Source organism: Cephus cinctus, unplaced genomic scaffold, assembly GCF_000341935.2.
Source record: "Cephus cinctus unplaced genomic scaffold, Ccin1 Ccin1_scaffold1184, whole genome shotgun sequence".
Classification (NCBI taxonomy): Eukaryota; Metazoa; Arthropoda; class Insecta; order Hymenoptera; family Cephidae; genus Cephus; species Cephus cinctus.
The window spans coordinates 681,075-700,989 of record NW_014333664.1 but is presented as its reverse complement, the minus strand read 5'-3'; the positions used below and the strand labels follow the sequence as shown (position 1 = coordinate 700,989).

At 36.2% G+C, this 19,915-nt stretch overlaps 1 protein-coding gene and 1 long non-coding RNA gene across 6 annotated transcripts in view; one reads left to right on the top strand and one right to left on the bottom strand.

Annotated features, from left to right (window-relative positions):
• The window catches only part of LOC107272547 (metabotropic glutamate receptor 2), a 130,856-nt gene that overhangs the window by 16,605 nt on the left and 94,336 nt on the right, over nucleotides 1-19,915 (bottom strand). For 3 of the 4 annotated variants that reach the window (XM_015749802.2, XM_015749803.2, XM_025089825.1), the window contains one exon: nucleotides 10,592-10,734. In XM_015749802.2, the coding sequence (XP_015605288.1) occupies nucleotides 10,592-10,734 (143 nt within the window). Of the gene's footprint in view, nucleotides 1-10,028; nucleotides 10,735-19,915 lie in introns of those variants that run through there. The other variant, XM_025089823.1, reaches the window with a different exon arrangement.
• Nucleotides 266-9,504, top strand: LOC107272549. 2 transcript variants are annotated; one of them, XR_001538982.2, is made up of 9 exons: nucleotides 266-599; nucleotides 701-1,052; nucleotides 3,470-3,756; nucleotides 5,352-5,499; nucleotides 7,475-7,611; nucleotides 7,715-7,991; nucleotides 8,619-8,765; nucleotides 8,952-9,074; nucleotides 9,189-9,504. It is a non-coding gene; the product is annotated as an uncharacterized LOC107272549 (long non-coding RNA). The 2 variants fall into 2 exon arrangements; XR_001538981.2 differs by having other exon boundaries at nucleotides 7,715-8,765.

Below are 19,915 nucleotides of genomic sequence, written 5' to 3'. Positions count from 1 at the left end.
TGTAAATCGTCGTTTACGCTCGTTATAAAAAAAATGTAAATAGGACATTAGGACAACTCGATGAGCAAATACGTAAATTATCTTCTGCGCAACAAAATTATATACTAATTAGTTAACGAGTAACAAGAACCGCCTGGAAATGTATTATTATGTCGAATACACCTTCATTATACGAATAATCCTTGAGAAGAGGCTGGAAACTTTCTAAGAAAATTTACCAGCTCTTGCTAATAATGTAGTCTGCTTTATCATTACCCGTAGCCATGGTTGTTAGGTCGTTGGGTTAGGTTTGGTACGCAGCTATTAATGTCAGTGTCTGGAAACAGTATATTATTTATGTTTACTCTCGGCCAGAGTAAGAATAACCCAAGATTTACAGATTCCCCTAATTACGAGAACAACGTCGAGGTCAAATTTCCAATTGGTAGATCGAATGGGGTCACACTCAAGTACCCCAATCAAGAGGTCCAAGAAGATTCAAGAGAATCAATTGAGTTCTAGCAGAATTTCAGACCAGATTAAACGCTTCTCTCGGCATGGGAATTCAAGCAAGTTTGCTTCTTGCTTTGGAATCTGATTCAACTTCATGCTAGAAACCAGTAAGTTGAGTCAATGATATCTTACATATTTAACATTCACTTTGCATATATACCAATACATATAGTATATTTGCTTTATGCTAAATATTCTTGTTTTTCAGGAAAATCGATATTGTCACTTAAAAATTATACACGAAGCCATATGCACTGACGATTGCACGGGTGTCATTCGGAATGATTTGACAAATGAAATTGCAAGGCTTTTAAGGTGCACAAAGAGATTTTCTGAAATGTGGTATAACGAGATGCGTTTACAATTACGATGCAATCCGTTCCAACCGGTAACTCAATACCATGCCAATCCCCGGTAACGAGAGTAATGCCGTTACGCCTTTCCACTTTGTGAACATTGCGGTTCATTCTCTGGTCGATCGCTTTAACAATTTTCAACGAGAATACTGCTGAGCAGAGCTTTAAGGGACTAAGGGAATAGAAGCGAAATAATAATAAAAGGTAATGAATAATGGTTCGTAGGATACCGATCATTGTTAGATCATGACTTTTTGCTGAATGGCCGATATTTTGAAATTTTTCGGTATATTATTCGTGCTCGGCCAGCTAAATGTCTTCCATGCGAATTCCCTTCGGTAGGGATTCGCTTGGAGATACGAGAAAATGCTCGTATTTCAGAATGGAATAATAATGTAGGAGCGTTCTGGAAAGCGATTATTTTATGCGGGTCAGAAGGAAAAATAAATGTCTGATCTTGAGTCGGCAAGAATGAGGCCATTTTTGCGATATTATCAATTTTGACTTATGTAACGTACTATAGTCGATTCTGTGACATTTCACACTCAGGTATAGATATATGCAAGTCCATATATATATATATATATTTCATTTATAAGCTTTTGGAAGTTCTGTAAGAGTCATTTGCTATCGACTGATTTGTCAGGATTTTTTAAAATCTCTGACTTATAACTGGTTATCTATATACACACACGGTATACACGTATAGTTGATGTCTCACCGTACCATCCCAGATAAAAGTATACTTTATGATAGTACTCAGGACATTTTTAGGGTTTTTCAATCATCCCTTAGTCGGAAGTTGAATATTTTTTATCGTGCGGTTCAACATCCACGATAATCTTTACTGGTAGCGTTTCGTATGCGAGGAAAAAATAAATAAAACGTGATTCTCTTGACTTTCTTCTGCGATCTTATGTACGTTGATCGTGAAGTTCCTGAAGACATCTTGAAATTCAGTTTATGTATTTGTATGGCACTATGTATATATATATGTATACACACGGACATAGACACGTACATATACAGACAGTTTTCAGAGAGTAATCCCAGGGCGAGTATCCAATTTCCTCAAAGGGCAATATAATTCACAAGGTCAGAAGGTCCAGCCAAACGGAAACCGAAGGACACAATCGTTTTATCTCACTGTCGAGTATATACCCGTCAAGTTCTTCAGGATAAAAATGGCGAACAACGATTACTTCTTTGCTACCTGCAAGTTTATGTAGCGAGAAATGAGTCAACGTTATCGACTGTCATTCATAGCGACCAGGACTGTAGCCTCTTATATCGTATAATCTTTCATCCCTTCGCCATTTTGTCCATAAATATATTTATCACGTTTTGTCAGTCTTTAAGACATTGATCCCTTTTCATCGTTGGCTTAGGCCAAGTTAGGAACTATCCGCGGATCATCGACAGACCCCATAGTTCTTTCTCAATGGTACTAAACAATACTGTGCATAGACTTTATTCAAGAAGAACATCGAGCTGTATTTATTTTGTCAACCAAGTTAATTTTAGGATATACATATAGAAAGAGAAAAGAAAATCTTTTGTTTTTCTACGTAACCCTTACAATTTTTCGTTAGTCAGACCTCTGCACTCCCTTTGGAAACTTTATCGCTTGTTCCGCCTATTTACTCCAGCTAGGGCAAATGTCAGGCTGCTTTTACGATTTCGAATTCCACACACACACATATGCATATATATAGTGGAATCTAGCAGCTTGTGCCTGGTTAAGTTCAGTCAGCTCGGCTTTCTATCCCTTTCAGTATATATATGGTGGCTCGTAAAAACCTTAGAGAGGATAACAATAGTGTCTGGCTGTCAGGAATGGGTCGATATTGGTCCTTTTACGAGTAACCGTGTGTGTCATTTTATTCATATGTTCTTAAAGTCGAGGAAAATTTTGGAATCATTAAAAAAAGAGAATTCGACGAAAGAATATATACAGTGGTATACCGAAATCCGAAATTTCGAATTTAAAATCTTCCTCTTAGCGTACTCTGCTCTTTCATATTTTTTAGCGCAATTGTTCTGTGTGCCCAATATTGGCTGGTAATTGTCCTTCGTATCGTGAACACTCTGCTTCCATTTCCATTAATTGATCAGCGCTGGTCGACACTCCAAGAGACCAGAGGTAAATTGGAGCTGCCAGACATTCTCGATATACTGGAATAAATACGGTTGGTATCCGTACAAGCGTTAGTCGGTTTGTCACTGGTTCTAGTTACGCGTCATTATCCTCGAAACGTGTCGCTAATATACTCTGTGGATGACTGTAATGATCATTGGTAATGCCTTGCAGAGTATCGATTGCTATAGATACAGTATAATAGTTGGTAGATCCGTGGTTCTACGAAGCATTAAAATACTCGAGCATCAAATTATTACGGAAAATTTCGGACGTCATTTTGGCTGGTAGATATTTTACTTTGAAATTCATATAATTCGATTTCAACGTTTTACTCGTAACGCTTCGGATTATTGCCAGGTTAGAAAATTAAGGTTTAATGCTTTATACATTTGCGCGTCCATTTATTCATTAGTGTCAATGGCATTTTAATGTACCTGAAACGAGGCTAATTATACGCACTTGCTTATTCATATGGTTACAGGTCTACGAGCTTTGGTCTGACACTTGGAAATTGGTGTTTTGTCGCTGCTTGAGAATACTAAAGATTTTGGGATATGCGAATATCGCGTACTCGATGGCTACTCAAATTTGAAGTTGCTGACTTTACTTTAGCGACCCCGGTATCCTTCTGGAACTACATGACCTTTTGTGGGCTCCTTGGACGATGTGGAACAATGGCTTTCGTACTAGTTTATAGATACGCACTTGGGCTTTTGTCTCTGTCGGCCGTTTGGGGGAAAGCCGGACAGGGTGAAAGTTATCCCTTATGTAAGTAACCACTTTAGTCACAGGTGGTCTCTTCTTTAAGTTCACACAAATCGTATGTAGGTAAGTTCGAATTTGTATACCAATTTAACGGTCCACGTACGTTTTCTGTGTACTTTTAGAATGAAAGCAGTGCACGAGAATAGGGTAAATAATTCTTTGCTGTTATGCATGCGCGAATCCGTGTAATTAAGATATTTAGGTCGACTGCGAATTATTTATTGGAAATGCATTTCCACGCTTTAATTCCATTTTCGAATGTTTTCATATGTGGCTTTTCATTGTTTTATTGAAACAGACCGCATTTCCAACCCGTATTCCCTTCGAAAGTTAATACGGGTGTTTATTGATTTTATTAATGATGCCATTATTGTTTATCGTTGCTCGATTTGTAAACATGTGAGTATTGATGCGAGAATTTTCATCCAATGCGGGTCCAATAGATGTATTGATTGATAGTAAATGGAAAATTTTTTTTTTAATAGAATCAATTCAATTTTCTTTAACTATAAGAAATTGTGCATCGTTCACTACTTCGTTCACATCAATATCAATAACATCAATCATCTTCGTACATCGTTCACTCGTTCAATACTTTTAACGAGTTCTACATTTCATTTGGAGATGGCAATAAGTAGGTAATCAGGATAGAGATAGAAAATTATTCAATTCCAATAGAAATATTTATAATGCATTAACCTTCTGTTGGTCTTGGAGATCGATTCAATTTACAGTGTTCATGCTATTATGTGAACTATATATATGCAATGCATATTATGCATATATAGGTATAATTTGTGTCTAAGTTAGGTCTTTGCTCGAACTCCGATATCGTATAAATCGATATTTAATTCCCCGTGTTGCTTTGTCCCCCGTGGAAATTCTCACGAGGAATCCGCAGTTTCTATAGTGGTATGGAAATAAAAGAATGAATGAAAATGAAAAAGAAGACTGGGAAAGGGGGTATGGACATTGGATATTAGTTGATAAGGCGATTTTACGTTCGCACGAGTTCAAGATTGAACGTAAGTACGAGTGATTATGATAAAGAATAAAAAGTGACGATAATAAAATTGCTATCGATTATCGACAATCGCTTTATGAGATCAGACGTCGTGAAGTCGGAATTCCATATTCAAGGGTTTAATTTACGTAATTAAATGTCTTTTCTATTATAGGAAATAGAATCCTTTATTTCTCTATCAGTTCAATCTCTCAAGTTACGTTTTCAATTTACGATTAAAGAGTGATGTTCGAAGTTCGCAGAAATCGGGTATGAATAGGTTCGATTTAGCCTTTCAATAATTTACTCTGTACAAACTAACTATAATTACTTTTAATATTTGTCAATAGATATATCGATATGCCATTTCATATATCGTACAAAATTGAATTAATATCATGAATTCCAGTCAGGAATCATTGAAGAATGGCAAGCGTCCTGTGGATTATCCATTAATGTAACGTGTATCATAGTCGGAATGTAATAACTGACGTGAACAGAATATAATATGCAGACATTACGTGAACCAGACTTTATTTCCTAAAATTCAATGTATTAATTATCAGAGCTAAAACGTATATATTTCTTGTTTCAGGTCCGACAATATCAGGCTATCAATTTTTGATTGAAACGTACTGTATACGTTCACGAATTATGGATTTGATGGAATCAGAAATTTGAGAAAAATTGAACTGGGTGTGATGGTAAAGCTGAAGGGTGGTGCTGAGTGGAAGAGGATGGGGGTAAATGCCAATACCAGATGCTAACAATAGGGCGGGTGTGATCGTGCATATTGAATTATTAAATTCAAGGCCTTGGTTAATTGACCCGTCTTAATTCATGTTATCAGACTTACGCGGATTACCTAATGTCATTCCACGTATGAAATATCCTGTACCTCTGCCACTACACTTGGGTAATTTAATTATAGTTTCCTGAAACACGTTACAGGAACTTTTGCCAACCCTACTCGCTCTAACAAGCTCTTATGCTTCTACACGAGACTCTCTAGGAGTACTTTTCATAATTAATCTGCAAGTTATACAGTCTCGTGAGTGTAAGGTTACTTATGGAAAACCTTCCTGTTTCGGAGAGCGTGTAGCAAGCCTAAGTTTAATGATGCTAATAATCTGATAGGATTAAAGGGATTTTTTTTTCGTGTCAACGATTGAAAGAGTTATAATGGGTTTTGCTTGGGGTCTTTATAAATAAGGAGAGTATTTGTTATCAGTATCACCTATCATGGGATCACATTGCTACAGCGTGAAGAAACGTAATTAACTTCGGACATAGATTCACTCAAGAGAAATTGAAGCAAGGGATCCTTTTTGATCCTTCGCCTTTGCTGCTTTTCCTAAGAGCTTTGTATCCTTGGAGCTTCTGTAGTCTGTAGATAACGAATTTTAATGGATCATAAAAATGAGATCATATTTGTATTCATTTTTTGTCTACCAATTCGCATTGTATTGTGGATTCGTGTCTGACATTTTAGTTTATCGTTTTATTCCTGTCGAATGGGGAAATCATTAATTCATGAAAGTTCTATGTAAAAGATCTCGTTAACGAACGATTTGTCTGCTGCCAAAGTTTTAGGGATAGAACGATAGATTTTATTTTATCTTTTATTAGGTATTATGGAAATTATTCGGCTCTTCTTGATATTCGCTGGGATGAAATCTACTTGGGGATATATTTTGCATGGGAATGAATAGTTTCCGTTTCGTTGAGATAATTCCTTGAAATTAAACTGAATTGCCTTTTCTCTTTTAGATCGATATCTGGTCTGGGATCCTCTTCACGAGATTTGCCAAAAATCTTGGGAAAATCTGCCATGAAATCGTTTTAGTGGCTTCTTGTCTGTTCTTCGTGTTTTCATATGAGACGCCGTTCCATTTGAATCCGAAACGGTCTCATGATTTTTCCTTTTCGATTCTCTGAAGCTTTCAGAGCTTTTGTCGTATAAAGCGTAAATCTCACGATATCAGAACCGTTTAGACCCAATTTGCTGTAGGGATAAAGAATGTAAAGTGAAGAAACTGAATGGACAAGATCAACGTAAAAGAAAAGTGTCAAAAGAAATAATTGGTTTGGAGATGAAAATTGGAAAATTGAAAAAAAGAATCGAAAACGGTTTATCTTATTTATGTCAGTCATATACTATACATATATGTACTGCTATTCAATCATAGCTCACCAACTGTCATTAGCCTTTCCATTTAATTCCTATGCTAAAACCAACTTTAGCTGGTACGTCTCAGCTGTATAGCTCGGTGCACGATATACGATAACCAATCATGCTGCTTATAGAGCTAATCAGTATAAAAATACTCATAATTTCTAGGAATGAAAATTCATAAAATTTTTCATTAACAAAATTCAATATTGTATTTGCCATTCGATTATGGCTATCTAAATAACGTACAATTCCTACTCGCTTTGCACTGCATTCACGTTATCGCGTCTCTCTGGCCAATAGTAACACAATTTCAAATACGTGATGTGGAATTCTAATTTCTGAACCAAGTGTAATGTCTGGGAAAACATAGTCTTAAAATTAAACAGAAATGACTTGCGAATCTACTGAGCGAAATGGAACAAAGCTCAGTAAAGATCAAAGCAGGAATGCCAATGGATGCTCGAGTTATTTACTCAAATTGAATGTTCTTTTATACCATCTTGCGATGTTCTCAAATAATCCAACTTTATTTTCTTCAACAGAACTTACTGCTAGCAGCACAATGGAGCGGTACTTGTGATTGTTTTACAAGAAGGACGATCCTTTAGCCCAAAGACCGTAAATTATTTTCGTATCACGAGCCACGAAGTCTTCTGGATTACTTTACCCCTTACTACAGGTATATCTCGCCAACCCTTACTACCCAACGCTATAAATTCTGATCTTTACTGGAGAAGAGAAAAAACAAATACAATCTGGCCTTGTCCTGTAATTTTTCCAAGATGCTGGAATGGACCACCGTGCTATAACAAGTGCCCTTACCGCAGCAGTAGCTGTACTGGATGACCTAACAGGGTTTATGTGTACAGTCGGGTTAGTGTGTATGCAGATGATGAAGAGTAATAACGGTACTGCGTGCTTCATCCTACACTGGGGAGTTTACCTAGACTCGATGATTGATGAGACTGATACATACATATGTACACGTATCTATGGATTATAGAGAGAAATAAGCTGGAAGCCGCGGAAAATGAAAAAATCGCCAGTTCTCCAAGTTAGGTAGTGGCTTTCCATTGGCAACAGTGCGAATTCGCACTTTATACATATGGACCGAACTTAAGACGTGAAATTCTCAGAAGAGAGATGAATATCCATCATACATGGGATCTTGTCGTTTCTGAAGCTCAGATAGAAAAAGGAATAGAAAATGTTACTCCTGTAGATTTTCTACAGTCACACAGATTTATTTGTCATAAGAAATATCTGTTTTCTAGGCAGTGCGTTTACATATTTATCTCTTCTGGACACGGGTCCAGGAAGAATTTTTCAGAATCGCGAAGATGTCTGTGTTATTCCTGTGCGTCGATAAAAATTCGTAGAAATTGTGATAACTGGATATGTAACGTATGCTACATATGATTCCATACTACATGAGTTCTATAACGTTGAAGTGTTCCGTAGTATTTTTTTTCCATTTCAAATATAGAATTGTATGAATTTTTTTTTGTATTTTTGAAATTTACATCTTTTGCTGCTTTTCTGCTTTGTTGGATATCTTACGAGATCTTTAAGCTTGAGGGCTTTACTCTGGCGCAGCATAAATTTCAAGGAATGCATGCGAGCTGAATGCAGATTTGCGTATTTCGATCTTTCCCGTCGTAATCTTGTATTTTTCTTCTTTCACAGGATTCGAGAGATTACATTGTCAGTGGAGTGAAACGTGAGTGAAAGAAATTCAATGAAAAAAAAAAAAGAAGCGAGATCCTTTAATCCTTTATGGCGTCTGATGAAAGCACACGGAGGAAGAATACGAGTATGACGGAATCGTGAAAGGTAGAGAATTTTACGATTTACATAAAAAAGTAGACGTTACCGTCTGTTTTTAATATGAATATCAAACAGTGTTAACTTATTGAATAATATTTTATTTCTTGAATTGTATCCTGATATTATTCGATCATCGGTATCATATACTTTATAAAAAAAATTAATTTAATACTTCCTTTCATTCATTTTCAGTATCATCAAATTTGAACAATTGTATCGCCAGTATAAAAATTTTCTACAGCATCCAGCATTCACCATACCTATGTATTTTTATGTTATTATGAATACCAATGGATATTGCCAGACAGTTAACAGGTATTATTTTTTCACGTATACATTCCAAGGAACCACCTTGTACTCTTTCTTATATCTTGTAGAATTGATAATGACTAGCAATCGAATAAAGAGGGCTCTGCTGGTCTTTTTCAGTTCTGGTATTTCGATAGAACAGTCTGGTACATGTCAACCAACGAGACCTGAAAAGTCTGCAAGTCTTCGCTGACTAGATCAGCGCTCTTCTCGTGCATCGCGTGAAGGGGAAACCCAAGATTTGTCCAGGACAAATTAAAACCCATGTCCTCATTCCAAGAAAAGATCCAAGGCATGGTACCAAAGGTCTGCCCTCTCCCATGTATGTAGAAATTTCGCCCATGAGGCTCTTTTAAAAATTGGTTTAGAGTTACACTTCAGCTTCCACCACATACAGATCACTGTGCAAAAAATAAATAAAAAGAATACATCACCACAATCAGGTCCTTATTCCAAATCGGTTGTCATCCGACGCAATTTATAGGTCTCGAGATGAATTCACAAGGATAGTTAACATTATTGTAGTCGTTATAATTTAACTAAATGCCCCTCTTAGAAAAGTAACGAAGCTTCGTTTCTTCCTTTACTTTAATTTCCTATTTTAACTTTTTTCCCTCATTCAGTTACTTTTCCCAGTATAGTATTTCCCATCTGAATTCTACAAATCATTCTGAATTACTTGAAAATCTTATATACTTTTTATGTAACTTTGGCTTATGACTTCATGCAATTAATTCATGCATTAGTGTTCACTTACATAACACAGCATTCTAAATACTTGTATCTGGCATTTCTTATTGATCAATAAGTATAGTCGAATTTGGTGAAACGTCTTAAAATTTCAAATTTCCAATTCCTGTTATAGCGTCTACATGTTCCTAAGAATTGTCTGTATTATTGAAATTTTTTGTATGGTCCCTTAGGGTCAGGGCTTATAACGAATTTAAAAATACTTTTCAGACATTTCAATTTTTCTTATTGTCATTGCTTCGGGTTTCTACCCTACTGACTTCGTTTGAGAAGTTATTGTGAATAAGTACCGCATTGTCATTCCCGTGGAAGTCTGCCTGCGGTAAAAGATAGAAGATACAGAAGTGGTAAGACGATTTTACGCTGAGATGACTCTGGAGCATTACTTTCTCCTTCCATGACTTTCCTTATCCCGGAATAGAGTCTTATGGTTGACTGTCAGCTGAATAATAACACCACCCGTTACATAGTCGTTAAGAAATAGATATTCCCTCGTTCCCTCTCTCTCTCTCTTTCCTATGCGAGAAGGGTAAAGTCCTTACGGAATATTCTAGGATTTTACCTTTGACTATATTTGCGGTAGCTGTTTTTATCTTTGATACCTGTAAATTATTCAGATAACTAATTCGTTTCGTACTTTGAGAATCGCGTCTGTATGTAAGCTCACCTTGAGGGAGTTTGCCTATAGGAAAGCTACGCGACAGTGTGGAAAATTAGCTTCCGACTTTTCTGACTTTCTCTTGAAAGTCGAGCAGACTTATTTTTACGCTCACCTGTGGTATCCTGAAGAGACGAAGTAGATTCGCCACCTGAATCGACGTTACGGAACTTGCAGCCCCCACCACACCGCTTATTACTTTCCTTACTGCTGTCTTGTTGCAGTGATACTCGGCACCATCGATGTTGCTTATCGAACCTGAAATAATAAATTTTTCATCGTGTAAAATATCGAGCGTCGAGAATATCGTACAGATTGTCAAGATTGTAATTCGATTTTCTTGAAATATGACTTTTCGCAATATTTACAAAATAAATTTTCTTCATTCCAGTCCGCACTTATTAAAAACTTTGAAAAACTTTCTTCGAGTAACTTTTGATCAACTTTGACAATTATTTTTCCTCGTCTTTTGCAACAAAAGTTTCCACTAATCAACAAACTCCCCTCGCCACTTCTGTTTGATTTAAAATATTATGCTTCACTTCCTGTAAGGTTAATTTGACACGAGCGAGTCCGATAACGAATCTTTCTCAAAATCATTTTACGGCCATTATCGTTAACTCCCCGACTTTGTTCACTCGCGTATAAAAACTTGTCTCAACTTTCTCTACAACTTGTCGAATAATTTGCTGCTTCCGCTTCGGGGACCTTTCTCAATGAAATTCAAATTTATAGTGAATTACCGTCATCACCGTCGTCGCTTCTACGTCGAACCTGGCAATAACTTACAAAGTACTATAATCTCGTCCATAAGCGAACTGGCTTTTATCGTTTTACATTTAAAGTAGTTTATAAGCTGTACTTGGCTACCTTACAAAATTTTCTATCCCAATCATTGAATACTGAATAATATACCCCATAATGAATTATAAGATCGATGAAAATCTTAATAAAATAATAGGACAATGTACAGATCAATACAAAGTTATGACTTTTATTTAATTCTAAGAATGATTTATTGGCTGGTTACCCATTTCTAATTTACAATAACGTCACTGTAATACCAATGATTGCTAAACCGTGTATAATACTTTGTATATTGAAATGATAATATGCAAATACGTGGGAAGCACACGATGTTCAATTTGTATGATTATAATTTTCGAATACACGTGAATTAATTATTTAATGCCAACCCAATATCCATACACGTTATTAGCACAAGAGGTAATTAATATTTTACTATTAATTCAAGTCATATAGTTCTCAATGCCAGACTGAAAAGAGCGTCGCCGAGCGATCGATAAATTAGTTAATTGAAAATAATAAAGCTCGGTTTAAATTAGCGCGGCAATCCGATCCTCTGCTGTACCTAGAAAATCTCATTATTGGCATTCGCTGCAGCGAGTTTCGAGACGATTCTCTTGTTTTCCATTAACTAAATTACTAAGCTCGAAATTGCTAGGACTGTTAGATCGATATATTGGAAATAGAATTAACCAATAATCCAAAGGCAATTAGAAATAATAACCCTCACAATGGATATTCGAACACATTTTCCTTCACTTTGGTTGTTTCGCGCTAATTTTATCACCGTTACGTACGATAAAGCGAAATTGTATCCATCTCGTGTATTTTTATTAGCTGCCAATAATTTGCACAATGAAAAACAGGCTTTCTATTGGATGAATGTAAATATACAAGTATTTGCAAACAAGCAGTTCATTGCTGTATTTTTACCGTGTACACAATGGACTACCGTTGTTCAACACCTGTTGAACACCGTTGCGTTATAGGTAGGCAAATTCACGAGTTACGTAATTCCTAGAGCTTGATGTTAAAGTTTCGAATTTATGCGTTCATACAATATTTGTATTAATAAAGATTCCAAATATTGTACATACTGATTTTAAATGGCAATGCGCTATTGGCTAATTTATAAAAGCGCCAGGGTTGCTCGGGAAAAGGCAATTTGCTATATAGAAAACATTAAATCATTGAGCTTTACGAGACCGTAAAAGCATGCTGGTTCTAATAGGGTTGCTCGATTTCATTATTTTTTTTTCCCCCTGTAAATTAACTCGTAAAATTATACCTGCACGATACACGCAGTCATTAAGTATTTGTATGTCTGGTAAGTTAATGAATAAAAATGATGAATCTTAATCGATCCCCTATTGACTTTGATCATGGAAATCTCACAAGGGGGTGAAGTTATTTTTTTCACTTAAAATTAATTCCAGGAGCCGTTATGTATTTATGCTATAATATTAGTGTTAAGCAAGATGGGAAATGTTGATGCAAAGTTTGTTAATGATTACTTAATCGATAATCCCCTAAATATTCTGAATCTCAAATGTGATATACATATACTAATCTATTGGCCTGGGCGGAATTATACTTTGGTCCTTGGAGTAATTCAAATGTCTCGTCCTATTGATTTATGCTAATACTGGGAGTTAAATTCATGTAGCGTCTAGCGTGAGACTCGAAGAGTTTTTGATGCATTTTGAAGTGCCATTGGGAGAAGAATTCTTTTGTTATTTCTAAAAAAAAAGAATGCACGTATTTACGTACCTTTATAAATTTTTTTTAGTTCCCCTCACTATTACATTAATCTTGTGGCATTCCCATGGGAAATGTATGGTGATTGTCCATCAATTGTACAATTAAGATGAATTATTGTAATATCGGAAGAATATACGTGCCTCGTGTAGATTAGTCTCGTCCTTAAGCAATAAGCTGATTCCACTTTTTTGATAAGTAGCGTCCAACGTTAGCTCGTTATGGGAAAATGAAATTTTTTTTTTTAAAGCCTATCCTGAGGTAGCTCGATAATAAATGCAAGCCTTGTTACACGGGTTTTATCCAAGAATAAATGAAGATGATTCCCATGGGAATGAAGCAGAGTATCCCACGATTATACCAAAGGGTGGAAAATACTGTTAAGAAAGTTTCTGGTTGTAAAGTTGCAATAACCGCGTCTATATTTAGCCTTAAGGAATTTTCATGAATATTTTTTTATAATTAAAGCGCAAGTTTCGAGAGGAAGAATCGTTGTAAGTGTATCGTCAAGGAATATGCTATTTTTTGTCATTAATTATGACATCGACCGTACTCTCCAAGAAAAAGAAAACTTCATCTTCTCTCAAATAAACTTTTAATTAATCCACGCATGTCACATCTCACATGATCGTTCATATCGTAGGCGATCAATTAACCTTGCGTAACTTTACTTGATCCTTTCATACCAGACTTTCTCGGCGCGTTAATTCGTCAGGACTTTTATTAGAGTAAAAAAGAACAGTAAAAACATAGCAATAAGAAAAATCATGAAAAACTTTTGTGAACAATGAAAAACGACTTCACGAAACTCGTTCCCATTTCTGTCTCTTCCTCCGCTACGTTCCTGTCTTCATTCTCTATCTTTTTATTTCTTTCAGAACCACAAAAAGGTTTTCGTCAATAAAGCATACTTCAGCTTAATGCCAAAAGCACAGAGATTCCAGTGGAAAACCAAACGCCACAACAATACACGGCGTTATTAACGCGTCTGGAATGACACTGACCGATGGTTTTACTATGTGACTCGATGGTTGACAAGCTAAGCTTTCACAAAGCTCACAAACATACCATTTCCAAAATCCCAAGTTGTCATTCGACGCACGTCTTATTTCATCCGGAAGCTCATTTCCTATCAGGTCGGTTTGACGAATTGGTACGCTGGAATGCCGCAACCGGCTAAATATTGTGAAGGTACAGGCTGCCTTAAAAGCTTCTGCGATCCAGCTATTTCCATCGGACTGGTGCACCCTCTATATATGTATGCATACGTACCCTATTACACCCCATTCATTCCGCGTGAGTAAAAAGTAGGTAAACGCGTTTTCATGCCGAATGTGTAACTCTGTTTTTCTTTCCTTATTCCACCCTTAACATCACACCGTATATATCAAGGAATGAATAATGAATTTTGACAATTTACATGGAGTTACAGCATATTATTAATTCTTTTATAAATAATTAGGTGTGCTTTTCAAATATGGGTTTCTTCGTAAACTTGTTAAGGACGATATTAAGAGCTCTTCTCTTCCACTGGTACTTATAATTATATAGCTATGTATATCCTTTTTTTTTTAAGAATTCAGAATGCGTTCGGATAATGGTTATGAAAAAATGTACATATATAAACTCGTCAAAGTGTGGTTATGAGGACGTGTTGCACTCACAATGGCAAGCCGATATTTTTTTCCTCTAAAAAAAATGTACCTTGAGACATGTGGCATTGGAGTTCTAATCTAATTTATCCTAACGAAACCATTTTTTAGCCTGTCACAACTCCGAGTGTATGAAATTTTTTTTGGGAAATTCGGTGTGAGTGCCGTTTTATGGTCCTGACAGTATACCTTAGGTATCAAGATGCTATCAGGTCCGTTCTGAAAAACGTCGAGAGTCCTCATAACTGCCAATACTCAAGAAAAAAAGTTCTGATAAATACTCTTGTTAAAAATATATTTATATACGCCATTGTTAGCGGCATATCTATTATATAAATTACCCATCTATCATATATATTATCTATATATGTAGTAAACGAAAGTAGATTTTCTTCAGCAATCATCCATGATCGAGCTTTCGACGAAATATGATATATCTTCGCTTCTGGAAAGAGAGCACGGTACCTTACTCGTTCTTAGAAAGTCACAAGCTTTTATCTCAGGATCGTGGTATCCTATACAAGGAACAAGAAAGCTCGCGCGTGCCGTGAGTACAAGCTATTTTCCTGAGACAAAAGCTCCTTCCTTGGTAGAAGCTTTTGCTTAGAACATACGAGTTGTAGAAATAACGTGGTGTACGAGTCTTTGAGCATTGGGGTAAAATGGGAGCTTTAAGATATCAACCTTAGCCAATGGTACCCACCAGTATCTACTTATCTGTTTACGAGATGCAATTAACGTTTCTCTTTTCTTTTATTTGCAGACTGCACGAAGAAAAGAAAGAAAAGTACCAGCCAGCCTACTCGGGATATGCTTATATAAAAATTGCACTTCTTACTGGTTAGACTCAAGTATTTTGAAGGATTATGTAAAGACTAGTATTTTTTTTAATGGTAAATTAACCCACAAATGGCCGAGGGATTCTGTTTTCCATTTGAGAAGCATGGAGTTTTCGTGTTCGAGACATCCCCCATGCACCTAATCTTGGGTTAATTGCATCTGTAGATTATTTTTGGATACATTTTCATAGGGTTGATGAATTTAGATGAAACAGCAAATTTTCTGTTATTTTTCATGTCACGCTATCGTGTTACATTTATTGTTATCCAGAGTGCAATTTATTTCACGTATAATTGGGCTAGGCCAAAACGCAATAGAAATTAAAGCCATCCCCTGTCAAGTGAAAATTTTGAATAAATGATCTTTGGAAAATTTCCACGATTCATACGTTTTTCGAATGCTGCTGAACAACGCTTATCGGTTAACCGAGAAACATCAGTGTATTAGACTGCTCGTAGTTTTTTCCATGAAATTGCTGTCATGTTATTTGCAACTGATATTTTGTCTTCTTACACGTAAAGTGAAGGCGTTACTATTTCAATATTTTTTAAGGGAGCCATTTCGATCATTCTTCTTAGTATCATCATGTTTTTACGACTTTTTCAAGAGACACGATTTATTAACGGTTTATTTTTTTGACATTTTTTTTTTAACATTACTCATGTCAAATTATCTTCACCGCGGAACTCGTGAGAATAGACGGTAGCATAACGGATCACTTCGATTTTTGGGGTCGCGTGTAATCGAGAATGATAGGAAGAAGCGTCGACTTTTGGGGGGTCGCATAAAATCGACACACGCAATTGGATTCGTGGACTGGAGTAGACGGTACCGCAAATACACGGCCGCTCAGGCTACATGTACGGTAGAGAGGGTCGGAGTAAACGTCAAGCAAATAATCCGGAAGGCAGAGAATAAGCGAGCGAGAAAGTAAAATAACGAAACGGAAGCTAGAAAATGGGAATCCCTTCACCAGTTAATACATTGAGAATCCTCACCGAAAATATTTCAGTTAATCTGTGGAAGTCGAAAACTTTATTTATCGGATACTCGAGGGGCACCGCTGCATTGCACTGCACCAGGAATAAATACGGAAAATCCGTAGAATTTTACGAGAACTACACGACTAAGAACTTTCCGTAAGGTATAGACAACGCAGTGAAAAAAAGTAACAGACTGTAACTCGATGCACCTCGTCGGTGTCCCAAGACTTCTATAACAATAGTCAAAATAGCCAATTTCGAAAACGAATCATTCGGATTGGTCGAAATCCCTTTAAATGATAACTGTACTATCTCCTTGCATAAACTGTCCCGTTAATCTGTATTGGGAGTGTCTTTTAGGAAATCGGTAATGTAACAAATTGGGAGATCCTTCTCGACTGCTTCCCCAGGGCATAGGACAAAAGCAGGGCTGGACATCCTCAATTCGGAGCAGGGCCCCCTCTGCCCTTAATCGTATCTAGTGCATTGCCTGTCTCCAGCTGAGCATCTTCTCCAGGTCCGTAGGGACGTCTTGTCCGGTGCTGTTTTCTGCCGGGCAACTCGTCGCTTCCAGACTACTTTTCCAAGGTAGATTCGAGCATTTTGACCTCAACTCAACAAAACGAATAATGCGAGGACATTGGCCTAACCGTACAAAGCCATCTGAGAACGTAGTATCTGAATAGAGTGGCGACTCGAAGGGAACCAGAAAGCGTGAACGTTATCCGTAACGATAGATGGAGTCAGCTCTCAAAGTCTTGTGACTTTGAATTGAAAAGTCACGTCACACTACATTAATATGTTTTCCGCATGACACGTTTTCCTTGCTTCCTGCAGAGTTTTGGGGATCAATAAATTAGCGAAATATTTCTATGTCGAAAAAGATTTTTTTTTCTTCGTAAAATCGAAAAAAAAAGTTTCTACGGAAATACTCGTGGGCTCATTGGAAAATGTTTTTATATTGAATGCGACTAAGCGTGAAAGCGAATGCAATAAAAGTGGTTCTATTAGACTGGACGCCGCGACGGGAAACACGTTACGTATTTAAGGTCTTGAATGAAATTTCACGAAGCTTCCTGGCACAGCTATGCGTCCTATAATTTTAGTGGAAAGTGTCAAGAGTATAAGAGATGCCATGGAATAGTAGTAAATCTCGTCTTATGGAAATATTTGCCGATAACAATTTACACGCGAATATTATATACAGAAATGATAATCAAATCTGTTAAGCAAATGATTAATGAATAATGAGTATAATGACTTTACGTGTTGAAGTTATCAATTAATGTAAAATTGGTGAAAATTCAATTAACCACTCGAGAAATTTCATTTGTCAGTCATTACTTCGTCTTCCGTGTGTTACCAACCGAGGAGACGTACCATTTATAAAAAAAAACTTAAAAGAAAATATTAGAAAAATATTCAAAATTTGTATTCAAAATATTTCAGCATATCAATTCAAAAGCGTATGTTACAAATTGATTAATATATACTGCTAAAGGCAAATACGAAAAATGTATTATCGTTTATGGAAGTGACAGTTTATCGATCACCCATTTTTTTTTTTTTTTTTTTTTCTAATACCACAATCCCTACGAGGAGATAAATGATTTCTATGGCTATGGTACGATATCGTTTTGTTCCTGATCTATAGTAAAGATAACGATTCCTTCGTGTTATCAAGATGTAAGATGCCTTGCGTTTTACCTAGAAAACCCTGTTTCCTTCTCTTTGTTATCCAGCTCATGAATCGCGAATTCCCATGAAAGCATTCCTAGGTATCTAATCTAGTTTTAAAGCTCCAAATGGAATTATCATAATGGACCTCTTACGTGTCCCGTCGGAGACTAAGAGGAAGTTACTCTTCTCCTGAGGGAATCCGAAAGGAAGTTCCGGAATTACATCGTATACATACGCTCTTATCTGCATACGAAACGAAACGAAAAATCAGCATTTGAATCTATACGTATTTCTGTAATGTATGTATCTATATATATGATTTTTTGTTCTTCTTGAAATTCATCATAAAAAGCAGAAAGGGGATTCATCATGGTACATGTACGGGAGATTGACGAGTGTTGAAACGTCGAGTTTTCAATATAACGAGTAACGGACGAGGTAAAAATCGAATAAAAAAAGTATATGCGTAAAATTGCGCGATTTTGCAACTGACATTTTGACAATGACAAAACGCAACGACATAAGTCGTTTAAGAAAGTTTGCGCCAGATGTTTTTTAATTTGAGGTTAGGTCATATTGGAAAATTTGACGTTATCAATAATAGAGAGAGGGAAGTGATGCAAGAGTTTCGTCAAAATTTTCAATTAGATGTTCGATATTTCATACATGACGTACTGTATAGTGTTAAAGGGTGCATTGTTATCTATTATACAAGATTAGACCTTCGTGACGTAGAATTATTTTGACTGAATGTATCAGCAGAATCGTGGAGTGATAATCCAATTAAGGAAGTAATCTCATTGTACATACAGAAACTATGCCTATATACTATGTAATATTGTGGCAATGTTATTTCAGCTACAGCCCTACGGTTTATTATGGTTTATCGATATTTGTGCAGCTGACGAGGAAAGTTTAAGGGTCCTGTATTTAGTTTAGGGAAATTCTTATTGATTTACCCCGAGTATTAATAAGAGTCGCAAGCGTTTATTGTTAAAATTGCACAAAACAACTTCGTCGTAAAATGAATTTTCTTTGTGCTCAAGTCAGTGAGAATAAAGGGGTCGACATTAAACCGACCTGATTATCAGATGAAAAACTTGTAATTAACGCTTACGTAGTTGGATCATCCACCCGGCCGTCATTCTCGAATCAAAGTGTCTGCCGGTGTGCTTCGTAGAGATAAGTTTTATCTTCAACCCTTTAACTCGACCTTCTAGTCTATCGGTAAACCATTCGCCTGGAGGCTAACATTTCGAAGGGTTATAACTAAGAAGGATTTAATGAATCAGACAGACAGGATTATAAGACTTGTCAGCCGCTACTTTTATTAAACGAATAAGAGAAAAAAATATTTTTTTTTTAATTTATCACGCGATCGATATTATATTTTTTTCTGTTTTCTAGTAGGTATCTTTGTCTTTCGTATGACTCTGCTAGACTGATAATATTATATTTTATGAATTTACCATCTTATGTATGTTTTATGTATAATTTTGTATGGGAAAATACAGTATAACGTATATAGTATAGATGATATTTTTAGTGGGATTTTTTTTTAAATTAATTTTCGTACGCCTAATACATAATTGCCATTTATTTGTTCTTACTGTGGAGGAACTTTATCCCAAGTGATAATAAAAATGGGAACAAGTAAAAGATGCTCGACAGTGCCGAGGTAGAATGCTGAAATCCAGCGTGAAGTTATTGCTGGGGGCG